Raw genomic sequence first — 18,301 nt, forward strand, 5'->3', positions numbered from 1 at the left:
TGATTCTTACAGTTAATCATATTTATACAGATTTTTTTAAAAGTTAAGTCAGTACAACAAATTTTGAATGTGGATAAATACAACTTCCTGACTATGCAATTTGACATGATTTTCACATTTAATTTGATAGATTAAAAAATTATTGAGGAAAAGGATTGTGCTTCATCATGCTTTTTTAAAATTAACGAGTTTGCCTAACAGCAGAGAGACTGTCACACAGAAGATAACCAATAAACCTTTTTTTGCTTAAATTAGTATTTTTAAATAATTCATAAAATAATTCTAAATGGTCATAATTGATAGAAATAATTTATATTGTATATTATGCTCTCCATTGAAGGGAGATTTTAAGTAAATGGAAAAAAAACTGTCACTTCTAGAAGAGGGTTCCAACTGTTTGACTTAAGATTATTAAATTCTCCACATCCTCCATTCCATTGGCTTTCATTCTTTAACCTAATCTTCACTGATACTATTAAATAAGTCTGGTATTCTAAACTGAGAAGTAATTTTATAAGAATAAGCCACTGTGATCTAACAATATATATTACCTCTCTTTAGTCTAAACCCAGAGTTAGAAATATTTTGGCAATATATGAGAAAGTTGTTCAACTAAAAAGCTAAGAGATTCCTGAGTTTGGGCTACTGGAGTTATCAGTGCTTCTAATTGTGTGTTTTGTGGGTGGTATGTCTAAGGGCTCGGCATATAACCATTAACTGGTTATACTACATTAAGCTAAAAAAACAGTCATGTGATAATAGTTTATGTTCAATACAACACTGGCGAATTCAAACCAATGTTCCAAAGGAAAAGTCTGTGTTACATTATATTCAGGGGCAAGAATGTATGTGCATAAAATTTCCTTGTAAATATGAACTTTCAAGTGAGAAAAAATTGAAAATAAACATGAAAAGAAGTTTAAAAATAAAAAGCTTAATGGAGAGGGAGGAGCCAAGATGGCCGAATAGGAACAGCTCCGGTCTACAGCTCCCAGCGTGAGCGACGCAGAAGACGGGTGATTTCTGCATTTCCATCTGAGGTACCGTGTTCATCTCACTAGGGAGTGCCAGACAGTGGGTGCAGGTCAGTGGGTGAGTGCACTGTGCGCCAGCCGAAGCAGGGGCGAGGCATTGCCTCACTCGGGAAGCGCAAGGGGTCAGGGAGTTCCCTTTCCAGGGGTGACAGACGGCACCTGGAAAATCGGGCCACTCCCACCCGAATACTGTGCTTTTCCGATGGGCTTAGGAGATTATATGCCCCAGGAGATTATAACCCGCACCTGGCTCAGAGGGTCCTACGCCCACAGAGTCTCGCTGATTGCTAGCACAGCAGTCTGAGATCAAACAGCAAGTCCGCAGCAAGGCTAGGGGAGGGGCGCCCGCCATTGCCCAAGCTCGCTTAGGTAAACAAAGCAACCAGGAAGCTTGAACTGGGTGGAGCCCACCACAGCTCAAGGAGGCCTGCCTGCCTCTGTAGGCTCCACCTCTGGGGGCAGGGCACAGACAAACAAAAAGACAGCAGTAACCTCTGCAGACTTAAATGTCCCTGTCTGACAGCTTTGAGGAGAGCAGTGGTTCTCCCAGCACGCAGCTGGAGATCTGAGAACGGGCTGACTGCCTCCTCAAGTGGGTCCCTGACCCCTGACCCCCGAGCAGCCTAACTGGGAGGCACCCCCCAGCAGGGGCAAACTGACACCTCACATGGCCGGCCAGGTACTCCAACAGACCTGCAGCTGAAGGTCCTGTCTGTTAGAAGGAAAACTAACAGAAAGGACATCCACACCAAAAACCCATCTGTACATCACCATCATCAAAGACCAAAAGTAGATAAAACCACAAAGATGGGGAAAAAACAAAGCAGAAAAACTGGAAACTCTAAAAAAGCAGAGTGCCTCTCCTCCTCCAAAGGAACGCAGTTCCTCACCAGCAACGGAACAAAGCTGGACGGAGAATGACTTTGACGAGCTGAGAGAAGAAGGCTTCAGACGATCAAATTACTCCGAGCTACGGGAGGATATTCAAACCAAAGGCAAAGAAGTCGAAAACTTTGAAAAAAATTTAGAAGAATGTATAACTAGAATAACCAATACAGAGAAGTGCTTAAAGGAGCTGATGGAGCTGAAAACCAAGGCTCGAGAACTACGTGAAGAATGCAGAAGCCTCAGGAGCTGATGCGATCAAATGGAAGAAAGGGTGTCAGCTCTGGAAGATGAAATGAATGAAATGAAGCGAGAAGCGAAGTTTAGAGAAAAAAGAATAAAAAGAAACGAGCAAAGCCTCCAAGAAATGTGAGACTGTGAAAAGACCAAATCTACGTCTGATTGGTGTACCTGAAAGTGACGGGGAGAATGGAAACAAGTTGGAAAACACTCTGCAGGATATTATCCAGGAGAACTTCCCCAATCTAGCAAGGCAGGCCAACATTCAGATTCAGGAAATAGAGAGAACGCCACAAAGATACTCCTCAAGAAGAGCAAATCCAAGACACATAATTGTCAGATTCACCAAAGTTGAAATGAAGGAAAAAATGTTAAGGGCAGCCAGAGAGAAAGACCGGGTTACCATCAAAGGGAAGCCCATCAGACTAACAGCGGATCTCTCGGCAGAAACCCTACAAGCCAGAAGAGAGTGGGGGCCAATATTCAACATTCTTAAAGAAAAGAATTTTCAACCCAGAATTTCATATCTAGCCAAACTAAGCTTCATAAGTGAAGGAGAAATAAAATACTTTACAGACAAGCAAATGCTGAGAGATTTTGTCATCACCAGTCCTGCCCTAAAAGAGCTCCTGAAGGAAGCGCTAAACATGGAAAGGCACAACTGGTACCAGCCACTGCAAAATCATGCCAAAATGTAAAGACCATCGAGACTAGGAAGAGACTGCATCAACTAACGAGCAAAATAACCAGCTAACATCATAATGACAGGATCAAATTCACACATAACAATATTAACTTTAAATGTAAATGGACTAAATGCTCCAATTAAAAGACACAGACTGGCAAATTGGATAAAGACTCAAGACCCATCAGTGTGCTGTATTCAGGAAACCCATCTCATGTGCAGAGACGCACATAGGCTCAAAATAAAAGGATGGAGGAAGATCTACCAAGCAAATGGAAAACAAAAAAAGGCAGGGGTTGCAATCCTAGTCTCTGATAAAACAGACTTTAAACCAACAAAGATCAAAAGAGACAAAGAAGGCCATTACATAATGGTAAAGGGATTAATTCAACAAGAAGAGCTAACTATCCTAAATATATATGCACCCAATACAGGAGCACCCAGATTCATAAAGCAAGTCCTGAGTGACCTACAAAGAGACTTAGACTCCCACACATTAATAATGGGAGACTTTAACACCCCACTGTCAACATTAGACAGATCAATGAGACGGAAAGTTAACAAGGATACCCAGGAATTGAACTCAGCTCTGCACCAAGTGGACCTAATAGACATCTACAGAACTCTCCACCCCAAATCGACAGAATATACATTTTTTTCAGAACCACACCACACCTATTCCAAAATTGACCACATACTTGGAAGTAAAGCTCTCCTCAATAAATGTAAAAGAACAGAAATTATAACAAACTATCTCCCAGATCACAGTTCAATCAAGCTAGAACTCAGGATTAAGAATCTCACTCAAAACCACTCAACTACATGGAAACTGAACAACCTGCTCCTGAATGACTACTGGGTACATAACGAAATGAAGGCAGAAATAAAGATGTTCTTTGAAACCAACGAGAACCAAGACACAACATACCAGAATCTCTGGGATGCATTCAAAGCAGTGTGTAGAGGGAAATTTATAGCACTAAATGCCCACAAGAGAAAGCAGGAAAGATCCAAAATTGACACCCTAACATCACAATTAAAAGAACTAGAAAAGCAAGAGCAAACACATTCAAAAGCTAGCAGAAGGCAAGAAATAACTAAAATCAGAGCAGAACTGAAGGAAATAGAGACACAAAAAACCCTTCAAAAAATAAATGAATCCAGGAGCTGGTTTTTTGAAAGGATCAACAAAATTGATAGACCGCTAGCAAGATTAATAAAGAGAAAAAGAGAGAAGAATCAAATAGATGCAATAAAAATTGATAAAAGGGATATCACCACCGATCCCACAGAAATACAAACTACCATCAGAGAATATTACAAACAACTCTACGCAAATAAACTAGAAAATCTAGAAGAAATGGATAAATTCCTCAACACATACACCCTCCCAAGACTAAACCAGGAAGAAGTTGAATCTCTGAATAGACCAATAACAGGAGCTGAAATTGTGGCAATAATCAATAGCTTACCAACCAAAAAAAGTCCAGGACCAGATGGGTTCACAGCCGAATTCTACCAGAGGTACAAGGAGGAACTGGTACCATTCCTTCTGAAACTATTCCAATCAATAGAAAAAGAGGGAATCCTCCCTAACTCATTTTATGAGGCCAGCATCATCCTGATACCAAAGCCTGGCAGAGACACAACAAAAAAAGAGAATTTTAGACCAATATCCTTGATGAACATTGATGCAAAAATCCTCAGTAAAATACTAGCAAACCGAATCCAGCAGCACATCAAAAACCTTATCCACCATGATCAAGTGGGCTTCATCTCTGGGATGCAAGGCTGGTTCAATATACGCAAATCAATAAATGTAATCCAGCATATAAACAGAACCAAAGACAAAAACCACATGATTATCTCAATAGATGCAGAAAAGGCCGTTGACAAAATTCAACAACCCTTCATGCTAAAAACTCTCAATAAATTAGGTATTGATGGGACGTATCTCAAAATCATAAGAGCTGTCTATGACAAACCCACAGCCAATATCATACTGAATGGGCAAAAACTGGAAGCATTCCCTTTGAAAGCTGGCACAAGACAGGGATGCCCTCTCTCACCACTCCTATTCAACATAGTGTTGGAAGTTCTGGCCAGGGCAATTAGGCAGGAGAAGGAAATAAAGGGTATTCAATTAGGAAAAGAGGAAGTCAAATTGTCCCTGTTTGCAGATGACATGATTGTATATCTAGAAAACCCCATTGTCTCAGCCCAAAATCTCCTTAAGCTGATAAGCAACTTCAGCAAAGTCTCAGGATACAAAATCAATGTACAAAAATCACAAGCATTCTTATACATCAATAACAAACAAACAGAGAGCCAAATCATGAGTGAACTCCCATTCACAATTCCTTCAAAGAGAACAAAATACCTAGGAATCCAACTTACAAGGGATGTGAAGGACCTCTTCAAGGAGAACTACAAACCACTGCTCAAGGAAATAAAAGAGGATACAAACAAATGGAAGAACATTCCATGCTCATGGGTAGGAAGAATCAATATCGTGAAAATGGTCATCCTTCCCAAGGTAATTTACAGATTCAATGCCATCCCCATCAAGCTACCAATGACTTTCCTCACAGAATTGGAAAAAACTACTTTAAAGTTCATATGGAACCAAAAAAGAGCCCGCATCGCCAAGTCAATCCTAAGCCAAAAGAACAAAGCTGGAGGCATCACACTACCTGACTTCAAACTATACTACAAGGCTACAGTAACCAAAACAGCATGGTACTGATACCAAAACAGAGATATAGATCAATGGAACAGAACAGAGCCGTCAGAAATAATGCCACATATCTACAAGTATCTGATCTTTGACAAACCTGAGAAAAACAAGCAATGGGGAAAGGATTCCCTGTTTAATAAATGGTGCTGAGAAAACTGGCTAGCCATATGTAGAAAGCTGAAACTGGATCCCTTCCTTACACCTTATACAAAGATCAATTCAAGATGGATTAAAGACTTAAATGTTAGACCTAAAACCATAAAAAGCCTAGAAGAAAACCTAGGCATTACCATTCAGGACATAGGCATGGGCAAGAACTTCATGTCTAAAACACCAAAAGCAATGGCAACAAAAACCAAAATTGACAAATGGGATCTAATTAAACTAAAGAGCTTCTGCACAGCAAAGGAAACTACCATCAGAGTGAACAGGCAACCTACAGAATGGGAGAAAATTTTTGCAACCTACTCATCTGACAAAGGGCTAATATCCAGAATCTACAATGAACTCCAAAAAATTTACAAGAAAAAAACAAACAACCCCATCAAAAAGTGGGTGAAGAACATGAACAGACACTTCTCAAAAGAAGACATTTATGCAGCCAAAAAACACATGAAAAAATGCTCACCATCACTGGCCATCAGAGAAATGCAAATCAAAACCACAATGAGATACCATCTCAACCAGTTAGAATGGCAATCATTAAAAAGTCAGGAAACAACAGGTGCTGAAGAGGATGTGGAGAAATAGGAACACTTTTACACTGTTGGTGGGACTGTAAACTAGTTCAACCATTGTGGAAGTCAGTGTGGCGATTCCTCAGGGATCTAGAACTAGAAATTCCATTTGACCCAGCCATCCCATTACTGGGTATATACCCAAAGGACTATAAATCATGCTGCTATAAAGACACATGCACACGTATGTTTATTGTGGCATTATTCACAATAGCAAAGACTTGGAACCAACCCAAATGTCCAACAATGATAGACTGGATTAAGAAAATGTGGCACATATACACCATGGAATACTATGCAGCCATAGAAAATGATGAGTTCATGTCCTTTGTAGGGACATGGATGCAATTGGAAATCATCATTCTCAGTAAACTATCGCAAGAACAAAAAACCAAACGCCGCATATTCTCACTCATAGGTGGGAATTGAACAATGAGAACACATGGACACAGGAAGGGGAACATCACACTTCGGTGACTGTTGTGGGGTGGGGGGAGGGGGGAGGGATAGCATTGGGAGATATACCTAATGCTAGATGACGAGTTAATGGGTGCAGCGCACCAGCATGGCACATGTATACATATGTAACTTACCTGCACATTGCGCACATGTACCATAAAACCTAAAGTATAATAATAATAATAATAAAAATAAATAAATAAAAAAAAGCTTAATGTGTTTTATGCAAACACCATGGCATAACAAGAAAATTTCCAAATTAAGGCCATATGTGTTAAGAAGTATGCGACAAGTATTTGGTTAAAAACAAGATATTGAAAACAAGATTAATAAGATAAGACATTTTCAGAATGGGTAAGAGGTGATCAAAAAGGTAATGAGTTTTGAAATTTCCATCTCTTATGCCAAGGGAAGAATCGTATCATTTTCTGGCCTCAATTCTTACTATAGTATAAAAGCCAAATTTAAGCCCCCAAAAGAAGAAAGATTAGACTGAGAAGAAACTAATAGTATTAATAGATAAGGCTTTCTTTTCTCGAAGGTGATAACAGCAAGAAAAAATCATTTTAAAATTAAGAATAGTTATTTTTATAAGGTAAAAATTAACCACAATGAGTTGTACTGATTTTAAACTTGCATTATTATGTCTGAAGGAAATAAAATAACAGCTGAAACCTAGAATTAATGTCATACTAGGTGCAATTAGTGATAAAAACAAAGAAACATCCATATCTTTAATTTTTGGAATTACTATAATCACATTAATTTAATCAAAATTGCCAAGAAAAGCAAACAAAATATTTTGATTAACTATATTTGTTTTGAATCTAAGAAATTTTCATGAAAAGGGTATGAGCATATACCTCTATTTATCTTCCAGTGTAACAGAATTCTTTTGCATATAAGGAAATGTAATTATCCCAATATCATATTCTGTAGATAATGGAAAAGTCAGTGAAAAAATTGAAGTACCCATTAGGAGGACACTGGAGAATTTCCAGAAAATGAAGCAGAAAACCATAACACTTGGCCCCATGGAAAGTGAAAAGCTACCAGCCATATTCTCCATCCTGTAATCTCTGTTTCATGAGCCTCGACTTTACTTCTCTGTGTATATCTGCACTCGAAGACTCTGCCTATGACCTTTTCAGCCTCTGGATCCCAAAAAAGATGTTCTAACTATCAGATATGTGTTCAAGAGTTTCCTTGGTCCAGTGAGCTGTGACTTGTGAGAATGGAGATCACAATGCATGTTATTCCCTGTGCCTACCCTTTTATCCTAGAGTATCAACCAACATAAATTAATGGTGCTGATGTAAGCATGGAAACAATGATTTACAAAACACAACAACAACAAACAAAAAACTGTTAAACTGTGATTAAAAAGAAAATCAACAAACAAAAAACCCTTCTACTGATGAATCCAGTGTTCATTCTTTTTTACTTTTCTGACACAGGAAACACTTGACAATCAATTTTTCTACTACTTGCCCATTTGATCAGCATGGATGAAATGCTGTGGGAGTGGCAGGGTGAGTTTAGACATGTTTACTTTTTTGGTGAGCTTGAAGTTTGTGATCTAAGTATAGTCTGTTGCATGAAGATTAACCACTTTCATTTTTGGCTTATTACAGTAGAATCAGAAATTTTATACGTGTTATTTTTATATGTTGATTAAATAAATGTCAGTTTAAAATTTCCTGTAGCTCAGAAACAGCTTTTTCCAACTATCCATTATACCTGTGGATATCTAGAAATAGATGAAGATTATATTATCCCTAAAGACAAAAACTAATTGATCATCTGTTGCCAAAATCAGAGAGATGCTTATATTAATAAAAAGATGTTGGAGATGAACTAAAGCAAATAGAAGTATTAGAATGTATACCCATTTTTTTTTTACCACTGATGTAAACAATCCAACCACTTGTAAAAAACATATATAAAGGCACTTTGTTCATCTTTGTTCATTCAGACTTCTGTGGCTCAGGAGACTTGTTTATACACACTTGAAAATCCAACTGTCCAACCACATGCATTGTTATCAAGGCATCATTCTAGAAATTCTGTATCTCATCTCAGTTTTGCACAACTCAGGGAAGTAGACATCATTACATCCATTCTTACAAATATAGAACTGAGAAACAAAGAGGTTTATCTGGCTAGTAATGGGAATTTAAAAAATTTCTTCTTGAGAAACTCAAAAACAAATTATATGAAGAAAGATTTGCTATTTGGTCGCTTTTAAACATGGAACATGGTTTATTAAGCAGCACACCAACATAGCACATGTGTACATATGTAACTAACTTGCACATTGTGCACATGTACCCTAAAACTTAAAGTATAATTAAAAAAAGAGTAAATCTAAAAACTGAAAGCTTTTGATGTAAAAATTAGGTGAATAATTTGGTCTTTCTAAAAGAGAATAGTAAACATATGAAAAACATTATGAAAAAAGGCACATTAAAGTTTATTAAACTTAAGAGAAAAAAGGGCACATAGTACTTCAGAAGAAGAAATGTAAATATTGCCTGTTCTTTGTCTTTATGCTACCAATCAACGTGTAGCTGTTATTTCAGTATTGGATCTCATTTGTTTCCTCATTTCAGTGGAGAAAAATAGAGGCTGAGAAATTAATTAGATTAAACAATTTGTTAACTGGCCTTTTACTTAGGTACTTGGCAGAAGGGTGAAGCTAAATTTTTACATTAAAAATTAAGATAAGTATATTGGGCCACATCCGTTTCTTCCATTACTAAAATGCTGTACATTTTGTCACCTCATTTTCTTGCTCTTTTGGTTTTGAGGGATTATAAATATCCCACACTGGGATCGACATGCTCAGAATAATTTCTCTATATTAAATAATATGATAATTATTCTTGAATTCCATACAACCATCTCTGGTCCCATAAATCATATATTTAAGTAATAAAAAAAAAACAATAAAACCCAGGAACCCAAGAAAGATCCCTCAGATCCCTCTACTACACTATTAGTGTGTGCTTTCCAGACTGAGGAGGACGTTCCATTTATAACTTTCATTTGTTTCCTATCATTGTGGCCAAGTTTCCACTTATTACATGCCTCCTTGCCTTAATGTTAACTTCCAGTCTGAAGCACTGTAAACGGTTTCTCCACCCCTAAATTAAAGCAAATGATATCTAGTCCACATCCACCACCAATCTTACTAGAAGCCACTTCAAAGATTCCATTTTTTAAAAATGAAGTATGGCCTCTGCTTCCTGAAGCCAAGGTTGGCCCTGTTCATAATGAAGTTAGATTTTCTCTGATTCTCCTTCTATTCAAACTCTGGCAGTTTTCTTCAATATATTTTCTTCTTCTCCTCTAGAGTTAAACCTGCTTATTCTGTTTTTGTTGTTGGAACAGGGGTGAGAAGAGAGCACTGGTGAACACCTCACTCAGCGCCACTCAGGACCAGTCCACATGTGTTTGCAGTGACATTCCAGTACCACATGTGGCTGTCTTTCATAAACATAAAAGTTTCAAAACATTTGAACACTGTCTCAGTTACATAGTTTCAAGAAAGCAGTTGTGTATATATCTTTCTTATGATGTCAATGCGTTATCAAACTCTATGCCAGCTGACGGTGGAAAAGACAGAAAGCTCTACATCTCTGCTTTTTGAACATTTTCTCAGTCACTCATTTATAGTAGCTTCTCTGGCCTCATATCATGTTGCTTATCATGCAAACCATTTTTACTCTCTTATCCATGTATTTACACTGTGGCTATAAATTCAGCTCTGGGGCAATGTAACACAGAGTATACTATTGCTTTCCTAGCCCCCTTCCCTCCTTTCTGCCCCAGCGTCCCAGGCACACAACAGAGCTTCTGCACATGGTAGAAAAACAGAAAACACAGATCCTCAGATCCTGACAATTAGACAGACATTCTACTATCACAGGAGCCACTGAGGGGTACAGTATCAATCTCCCCCCTCACACACACACACACACACATGCACAGAAAGACACAGATCTCAAATAGTTTAGCGTAAGCTGAAGATATGTTCCTTAAAAAATATATTTATATATTATATGTTAACATATAAAAATACATTATTAATATATACATATATTATATATGATTATATAATCATATATAATATATGTATATATTAATAATGTATATTTTATAAGAATATTCTTCTGGCATCTGCAGTGCAACTGACCCATAAGTATTTGAAAATAACTCATCTGCTTAGGTCTTTCCAGTTCTGCAGGTATGTGAACTTGAACCCTAAACCCACAAAACGTTGTGTAGTATAAAGAGATACATCCTATTTCTCCTCTACTCATAGCTGAGACCATGAGACATGAATATGCTTGCTCTCTCCTTTTATGGGATGGATCTTTTGCTGATTCACCCTTTGACTGGGGGTGTGGTCTTTTGGGGAGTCCTGTCCTTACATATGTTCTCATTCATCTTCCTCATCTTGCTTTGGCCCAACGTTGTTTCCTGTCCCCTGTATGGCTGTTATAAGATGGAAAAATGGCCCAGAATTTCAGTCCAAATCTCTCAGAAAACAGAGACAATGCAATTCAACCAATTTAGCAAATTTCATAAACCTTAATTTATCTGAATACATTAGTCTTCTTTTAATTACTAGGACATAATCCTCTCCTTCCCCAACGACTTTTGCTCAAACGATGTTTCATCAGCTTAAAACATTCTTTTCACACACGTACACACACACACACACCGCAACACACACACACCATTTTAGGATTAGTTCCTTCTCATTTTTTTTTTTTTGTTTTTTTTTTTTGTTTTTTTGAGAAGGAGTCTTGCTCTGTCGCCCAGGCTGGAGTGCAGTGGCGCGATCTTGGCTCACTGCAAGCTCCGCCTCCCAGGTTCACGCCGTTCTCTTGCCTCAGCCTCCCAAGTAGCTGGGACTACAGGCGCCCACCACCACACCCGGCTAATTTTTTTGTATTTTTTTTAGTAGAGACGGGGTTTCACCATGTTAGCCAGGATGGTCTTGATCTCCTGACCTCGTCGTAATCCACCCGCCTCAGCCTCCCAAAGTGCTGGGATTACAGGCGTGAGCCACTGCGCCTGGACCCTTCTCATTCTTTAGATATGATTTCAATAATTACTTCTTCAGATAAGCCTTTCTTAACCATTAAAACTGCATTGGGGTATTAGCAATGTTTTGTTACTTGGGCATTTTCAAGAGGCAGACTTAGTCTAGAAGCAGAAGTTTGGGGTCCCAGATCTTGTTCTATAGCCCTTTATCCTGAAGACCTAAACTGTCATTCATTCTGTAATAAATATGCTACACAAATAAATGATTACTCGAAGTGTTAAAATATAGAAGATATATTCATACAGAGAAATGAGAGAGAGAGAAACAGCCCTTCAGAAACAATAACTTCCAGTTGCAGCTGAACACAGGATACTGAAGTGCTGCCTAGTTTTCTATTGTTTCAGAAACTAGAATACCTAGGGAAGGAAAATTGCAAAAATTCCCACGCCCCAAAGACCATGGAATAACATTTTCTCTTTTCTCTGGTTCAATAGAACGTTCTTTTCTTGCTTCCAGAGGATAAATAAGGATTTGTACACATATGTTACAAAGTCAAAATAAGCCCTTGTGGAACTTGATCTTCCCATTGTTTTTTAACTTCTGCCAAGCAACTGTATACTTTAGGACTGTGATACTAAGTTTACATACTGGTTTTCAGCCTCCAACCAGAAAGCTTTTATATAGTCTTATCTCTGGTTGTCGAAATCTTGGATTCTGAGGATATCAAACAAATCATTTTTAGCTGCATTTAAGAAACTGACATTAATTTTAAAATAATACGTTTAATGCTACTTATAGCTATTCTTTTTAAAATAACACAGAGTGTAATAAGCAATTCATAATCTTCCAACTTTCTAGATCTCTTCACTTTATCATATAATGGAATATAGTTGATTAAAACACATAAATTCTGTCAAAAGTAAGCGTGCCAACCTCAGGAAAACATTTTAAGCAAAATATACTATATTTCAGCACCATATCTTCCCATCATAGAGCATGAAATCGCCAAATAAAGCATTAGTTTCATGATTATGATCGTCTACTATTTTTGTGTTTTGTGCTGCTCAAAATGCCATCATATTTCAGTCTATTAAATGTTATGGTTGATAGAATATGGGAAGAGAAACAAGCAGACATAACTCTGCTAAGATTAATACTTTTCAAAAGAACAGATTACAGATTTTATCAAATCAAACTAACAGTAATAAGAGATCTTCACTGCCCTAAAAAAATGTGAAATTGACAAATATTTCCCAAGTGCCTGCATGTGCAGACACTGGTTAAAATTAGATTCATAACATTTTATGAAAATTGTAACAATATAGCTCTCAGTATGTTTATATTACAGATAAAGATGAACACCCTATGCACACACGTAACACACAAAGAGTACAAAATACCTGAAGGGCCGTAAGGATATTTGCTAAGGCTTGTCCGTAAGTGTCATGACAGTGAACAGCAAGAGCACCTGGTGGGATTTCTTTCATCACACTTTCCAACATTCTTTTCATACTTCCTGGAGTTCCCACTCCAATTGTATCTCCTAGAGAGATCTCATAACAACCCATGCCGTACAATCTCTTAGACACCTGTTGATAAACGTGAAGTGCTAGTAAAATAATGGAAATGAAGAAACTCAAACCCTCTTGTGCCACAACTAACATCACCTAAAGGTAAAAATTACAACTAAGACCAGTAATGTCCATGAAAAATATATAATGTATTTTCTGGTCCTTTTTCTTTGCTTATGATATTCTAAACATTATATAAGACTTTGAGATTATTGCAATTATCTTTTTCTAATATTCAAGTTTGCCTTAGAGTCATATCTACCTACCTTTTTATCCAGCTATTTGTTCTACTATGAAATTATAAGCTACAATGTCAACTATGGGAGGCATATGTTTCTCAACACTATAATCAAACCAAAGCATTACAGATATACTTTGGAAGTGGTATTTCTTAAGCTATTAGTTTAGGGGTCAAAACAGTAATAAGAGATCTTCATTGCCCTAAAAAATGTGAAATTTACAAATATTTTGCTATACATACATATATACATATATACACATATATACATACAAATATATACACATATATACATATATACATGTATACATATATACACATATATACATATATACACATATACACATATACACATATATACATATATACACATATACATATATACACATATATACATATATACATATATACACACATATATACATAAATACATATATACACATATATACATAAATACATATATATACATATATACATATATATACCTATATACATATATATGCATATATGTGTGTGTGTGTGTGTATATATATATATATATATATATATATATACAGCTGACCCTTAAACTACACAAGTTTGAACTCTATGGATCCACTTGTACATGATTTTTTTAAAAATAACTACATTAACTTTTTTTTCGGATATTTTCAACAATTTGAAAAAACTTGCAGACAAATCCCATAGCATAGAAATGTCAAAAAAAGAAAAAGGTATGTCATGAATATATAAAATATATGTTAATACTAATCTATTTTTCTCATTTACTATAAAATAATACAAATGTATTTTTAAAGGTTAAAATTTATCAAAACTCAGCACACAAACAGACTGTAGATAGTGCCATTCTCATTCAAGAGAAATGTGCATGTAATGATTCAGTACTAAATCATAACTGCATACAATTAATTATAGTACATACTGTACTATTGTAATAATTTTGTAGCCACCTTCTGTTACTATTCCAGTGAGCTCCAGTGAGGGTATCCACTTAAAATCCTGATGACGCTAATCATGTCTGTATCAACAGTTCATCTTTCCAGTAAATTGCATATCACAGCACAAAGTGACCTCTTGCAGTTCTTATGTGTTTTTCATTATATTTAATGCAATACCATAAACCTTAAATAACGCCAATGAACTCATAGGAAGTGCAACTAGTGATGCTGGAAGTGCTCCCAAGAAGCAGAAAAAAGTCATGACATAAGAGAAAGCTGAATTGCTCAATATGCACCATAGATTGAGGTCTCCAGCTACATTTGCCCACCATTTCAAGATCATGAAAATCAAAATATGTGTTAATTGATGGGTTACATTATCTAAAAGGCTCCCACTCAACAGTAAGCTATTAGTAGTTAAGTTTTGGGAGCAAAAGTTATACCTAGATTTTTGACTGTGCATGTGGAGTGTGGTGCCCCTAACCTCCAAATTGTTCATGGATCAACTATATTAAGTTCAGCTCTTTCACTAGGTAGCTTTGCAACTGGTAGAGTCATTTAATATTTCTGGCCTAATTTATCTGGCTCATAAATATATATACTTTGAGGTAAATTGCAAGATCTCTTCAAGCTGAATAATGTTACTTTCAAAGAGCAATTTGAATGCATAAAGGCAGCATGGTATTTTGACAAAGACATGGGTTCTGGAATCAGAGAGGTCTGAATTTAAATCTCAGCTCCCACTCATTCTAATCATGTGACACTGGGCAGAAGATTAGCCTATTTAAGCCTCAATCCCTAATCTGTAGAATACAGACAACAAAAAACCTTCTTTTAGCATATTTTCTAAGCCTTGGTTACTTTGTTCTTAAAAAAAAAAGATAAAAACAATTTTAATAATGATATGTTTGGTTGTAAAAGTGAAACAAGAATGTATAAAAGCCATTTGACACACAATCTGGCACATGATACTGATTCGCTCATTCATTTAATATGTATTTCTTCAATACCTATTTTATGGCAGATGCTGTGCTAGGTCCCAGGATATAATGGGGAAATGAATATTGACATAGCTCATGTTATTACAGATCCTGAAGTCAAGTGAGGATAGATCTTAGTCAACCCTACTAAAGAATAAATAAATACTAGCTAAAAATAAGAATTTTCAAACAAAGAAATAGGATTCTAAGAGCATGCAGCAAAGGAAATTGACCTGGATCTGTCAAACTTAGGACCTATGTGACAACTTGAAATAAAGTAAGCTTTATTATAAAGTCCTTACTAACTCGTTGAAGAGGGTGAGAGGGAAGGATTTGAGAAGAATGTTCTAGGAAGAATATCAAATGCAAATGTTAATGGCTTCCAGGCAGCTGACATATAAAATGCAAAGAACATTCCAGGTAGGGAAAAAGCTAAATGCAAAGCACAGTGTAATGAGAAAGCAAAAACCGAGGAGGGAGACAATGAGGGGAAGGACCAGAGGCCTGAACAGAGTAATCACAGTTTGAAGTATTAATTTCAGAGAGAAGAGAGTGAGTTAAGCACAAAATGTATTAGAATCACACAAAAGGCCCCTTTAAAGTTTCTGGTCCTGAATTATTCCTGTTACATGACTCTGCGGTAGCACCTTAGGCATTCGGGTACAGAAATGGAGATCCTCACCCAAGGTGTGTGTGGTTCATTCCTATGTGGTGCACAGCAAAAGGAAGAAAGCAAGTGTGCTGGTAAGCAAAGGTGGATCCAGGTTTTCTGGGGCAAGCCTGAAGTTATGCCCTTTGGAGTTATTCTTTAAAAAAAATATACAATTGTGAATGCAAATTAATGACAGAGCCTTGGAAGGGTCCCATGCAAGTGAAAAACCTAAAAAAACCTGAATTGTGTTATTTTATAGTATATGTGCCTCTGTGTGCAAGGGTCTTGTGTAAATAATAGATAAAAGGGTATGTTTCATTTGAAAAATCTGCAGTAGATTCCAAAAGTTCAAATGAAAGCACAAAAGAGGAACAGCTTTAGCTAAACTGAAAGTTTATCCTGCCTAAATTTGGATTTTCTTATAAGGCCATCTTCACTGCTTTGGTGCAAAATTTTTCAAAAATTACTAAATTTGTCAAAATTAACCTTAAAAACAGGTCTACATTAATATACTTTATATACAAATACATTTCTGAGACAATCTAATATAATCTCAGAGACAGTGCATTTTGTATTCATTGGCATAAATAAATAATAAAGGACAGGAAAAAATAAACTTCAGTAATCAGGGCCTTAATGACTATAATCTATTGCTGTAAAATTGTTCTGGAATAACAGCAACTTAATCACAGCAGTAAGATCCACAGGATCACAAAAGGACAAAAACACAAAAGTAGTGTATACTCTGATATAATAGGCCAAAGTATGCAGGAGAAAAACAGGCATAGGCATGGACAAGGACTTCATGTCTAAAACACCAAAAGCAATGGCAACAAAAGCCAAAATTCACAAATGGGATCTAATTAAACTAAAGAGCTTCTGCACAGCAAAAGAAACTACCATCAGAGTGAACAGGCAACCTACAAATTGGGAGAAAATTTTCGCAACCTACTCATCTGACAAAGGGCTAATATCCAGAATCTACAATGAACTCCAACAAATTTACAAGAAAAAAACAAACAACCCCATCAAAAAGTGGGCGAAGGACATGAACAGACACTTCTCAAAAGAAGACATTTATGCAGCCAAAAGACACATGAAAAAATGCTCATTATCACTGGCCATCAGAGAAATGCAAATCAAAACCACAATGAGATACCATCTCACACCAGTTAGAATGGCGCTCATTAAAAAGTCAGGAAACAACAGGTGCTGGAGAGGATGTGGAGAAATAGGAACACTTTTACACTGTTGGTGGGACTGTAAACTAGTTCAACCATTGTGGAAGTCAGTGTGGCGATTCCTCAGGGATCTAGAACTAGAAATACCATTTGACCCAGCCATCCCATTACTGGGTATATACCCAAAGGACTATAAATCATGCTGCTATAAAGACACATGCACACATATGCTTATTTCGGCACTATTCACAATACCAAAGACTTGGAACCAACCCAAATGTCCAACAGTGATAGACTGGATTAAGAAAATGTGGCACATATACACCATGGAATACTATGCAGCCATAAAAAATGATGAGTTCATGTCCTTTGCAGGGACATGGATGAAATTGGAAATCATCATTCTCAGTAAACTATCACAAGGACAAAAAACCAAACACCGTATGTCCTCACTCATAGATGGGAATTGAACAATGAGAACACATGGACACAGGAAGGGGAACATCATACTCTGGGGACTGTTGTGGGGTGGGGGGAGGGGGGAGGGATAGCATTAGGAGATATACCTAATGCTAAATGGCAAGTTAATGGGTGCAGCACACCAGCATGGCACATGTATACATATGTAACTAACCTGCACATTGTGCACATGTACCCTAAAACTTAAAGTATAATAATAATAAAATATATATATATAAATGACAAAAAAAGTTATTAAATAAAAATTGACTACCAAACATAAACAAAAAAAAAAAAAAAAAAAAAACTGGGATGCTGCCTAAGCAACCAAGGCAAAGTTTAAGTGTTTCTCCAAAAACTACCCTGACATTCTGATGGAGATTGGAAAGGCCACTCACTATGTTATAGCCACAAAAAAACAAAATAGATATTTTTATTCCTTCCACCTT

General features: G+C 36.7%; 1 protein-coding gene across 4 annotated transcripts in view; it reads right to left on the bottom strand.

Annotated features, from left to right (window-relative positions):
• The window catches only part of HMGCLL1 (3-hydroxy-3-methylglutaryl-CoA lyase like 1), a 152,530-nt gene that overhangs the window by 55,342 nt on the left and 78,887 nt on the right, over positions 1-18,301 (bottom strand). For 3 of the 4 annotated variants that reach the window (XM_024248534.3, XM_024248532.3, XM_024248531.3), the window contains one exon: positions 13,234-13,422. The exons of the other annotated variant lie outside the window; for it this stretch is intronic. In XM_024248534.3, coding sequence (XP_024104302.2) covers positions 13,234-13,422 — 189 coding nt within the window. The remainder of the gene's footprint in view (positions 1-13,233; positions 13,423-18,301) is intronic. 4 annotated transcript variants of the gene reach the window in all.

Source organism: Pongo abelii, chromosome 5 (assembly GCF_028885655.2).
Source record: "Pongo abelii isolate AG06213 chromosome 5, NHGRI_mPonAbe1-v2.0_pri, whole genome shotgun sequence".
Taxonomy (NCBI): domain Eukaryota; kingdom Metazoa; phylum Chordata; class Mammalia; order Primates; family Hominidae; genus Pongo; species Pongo abelii.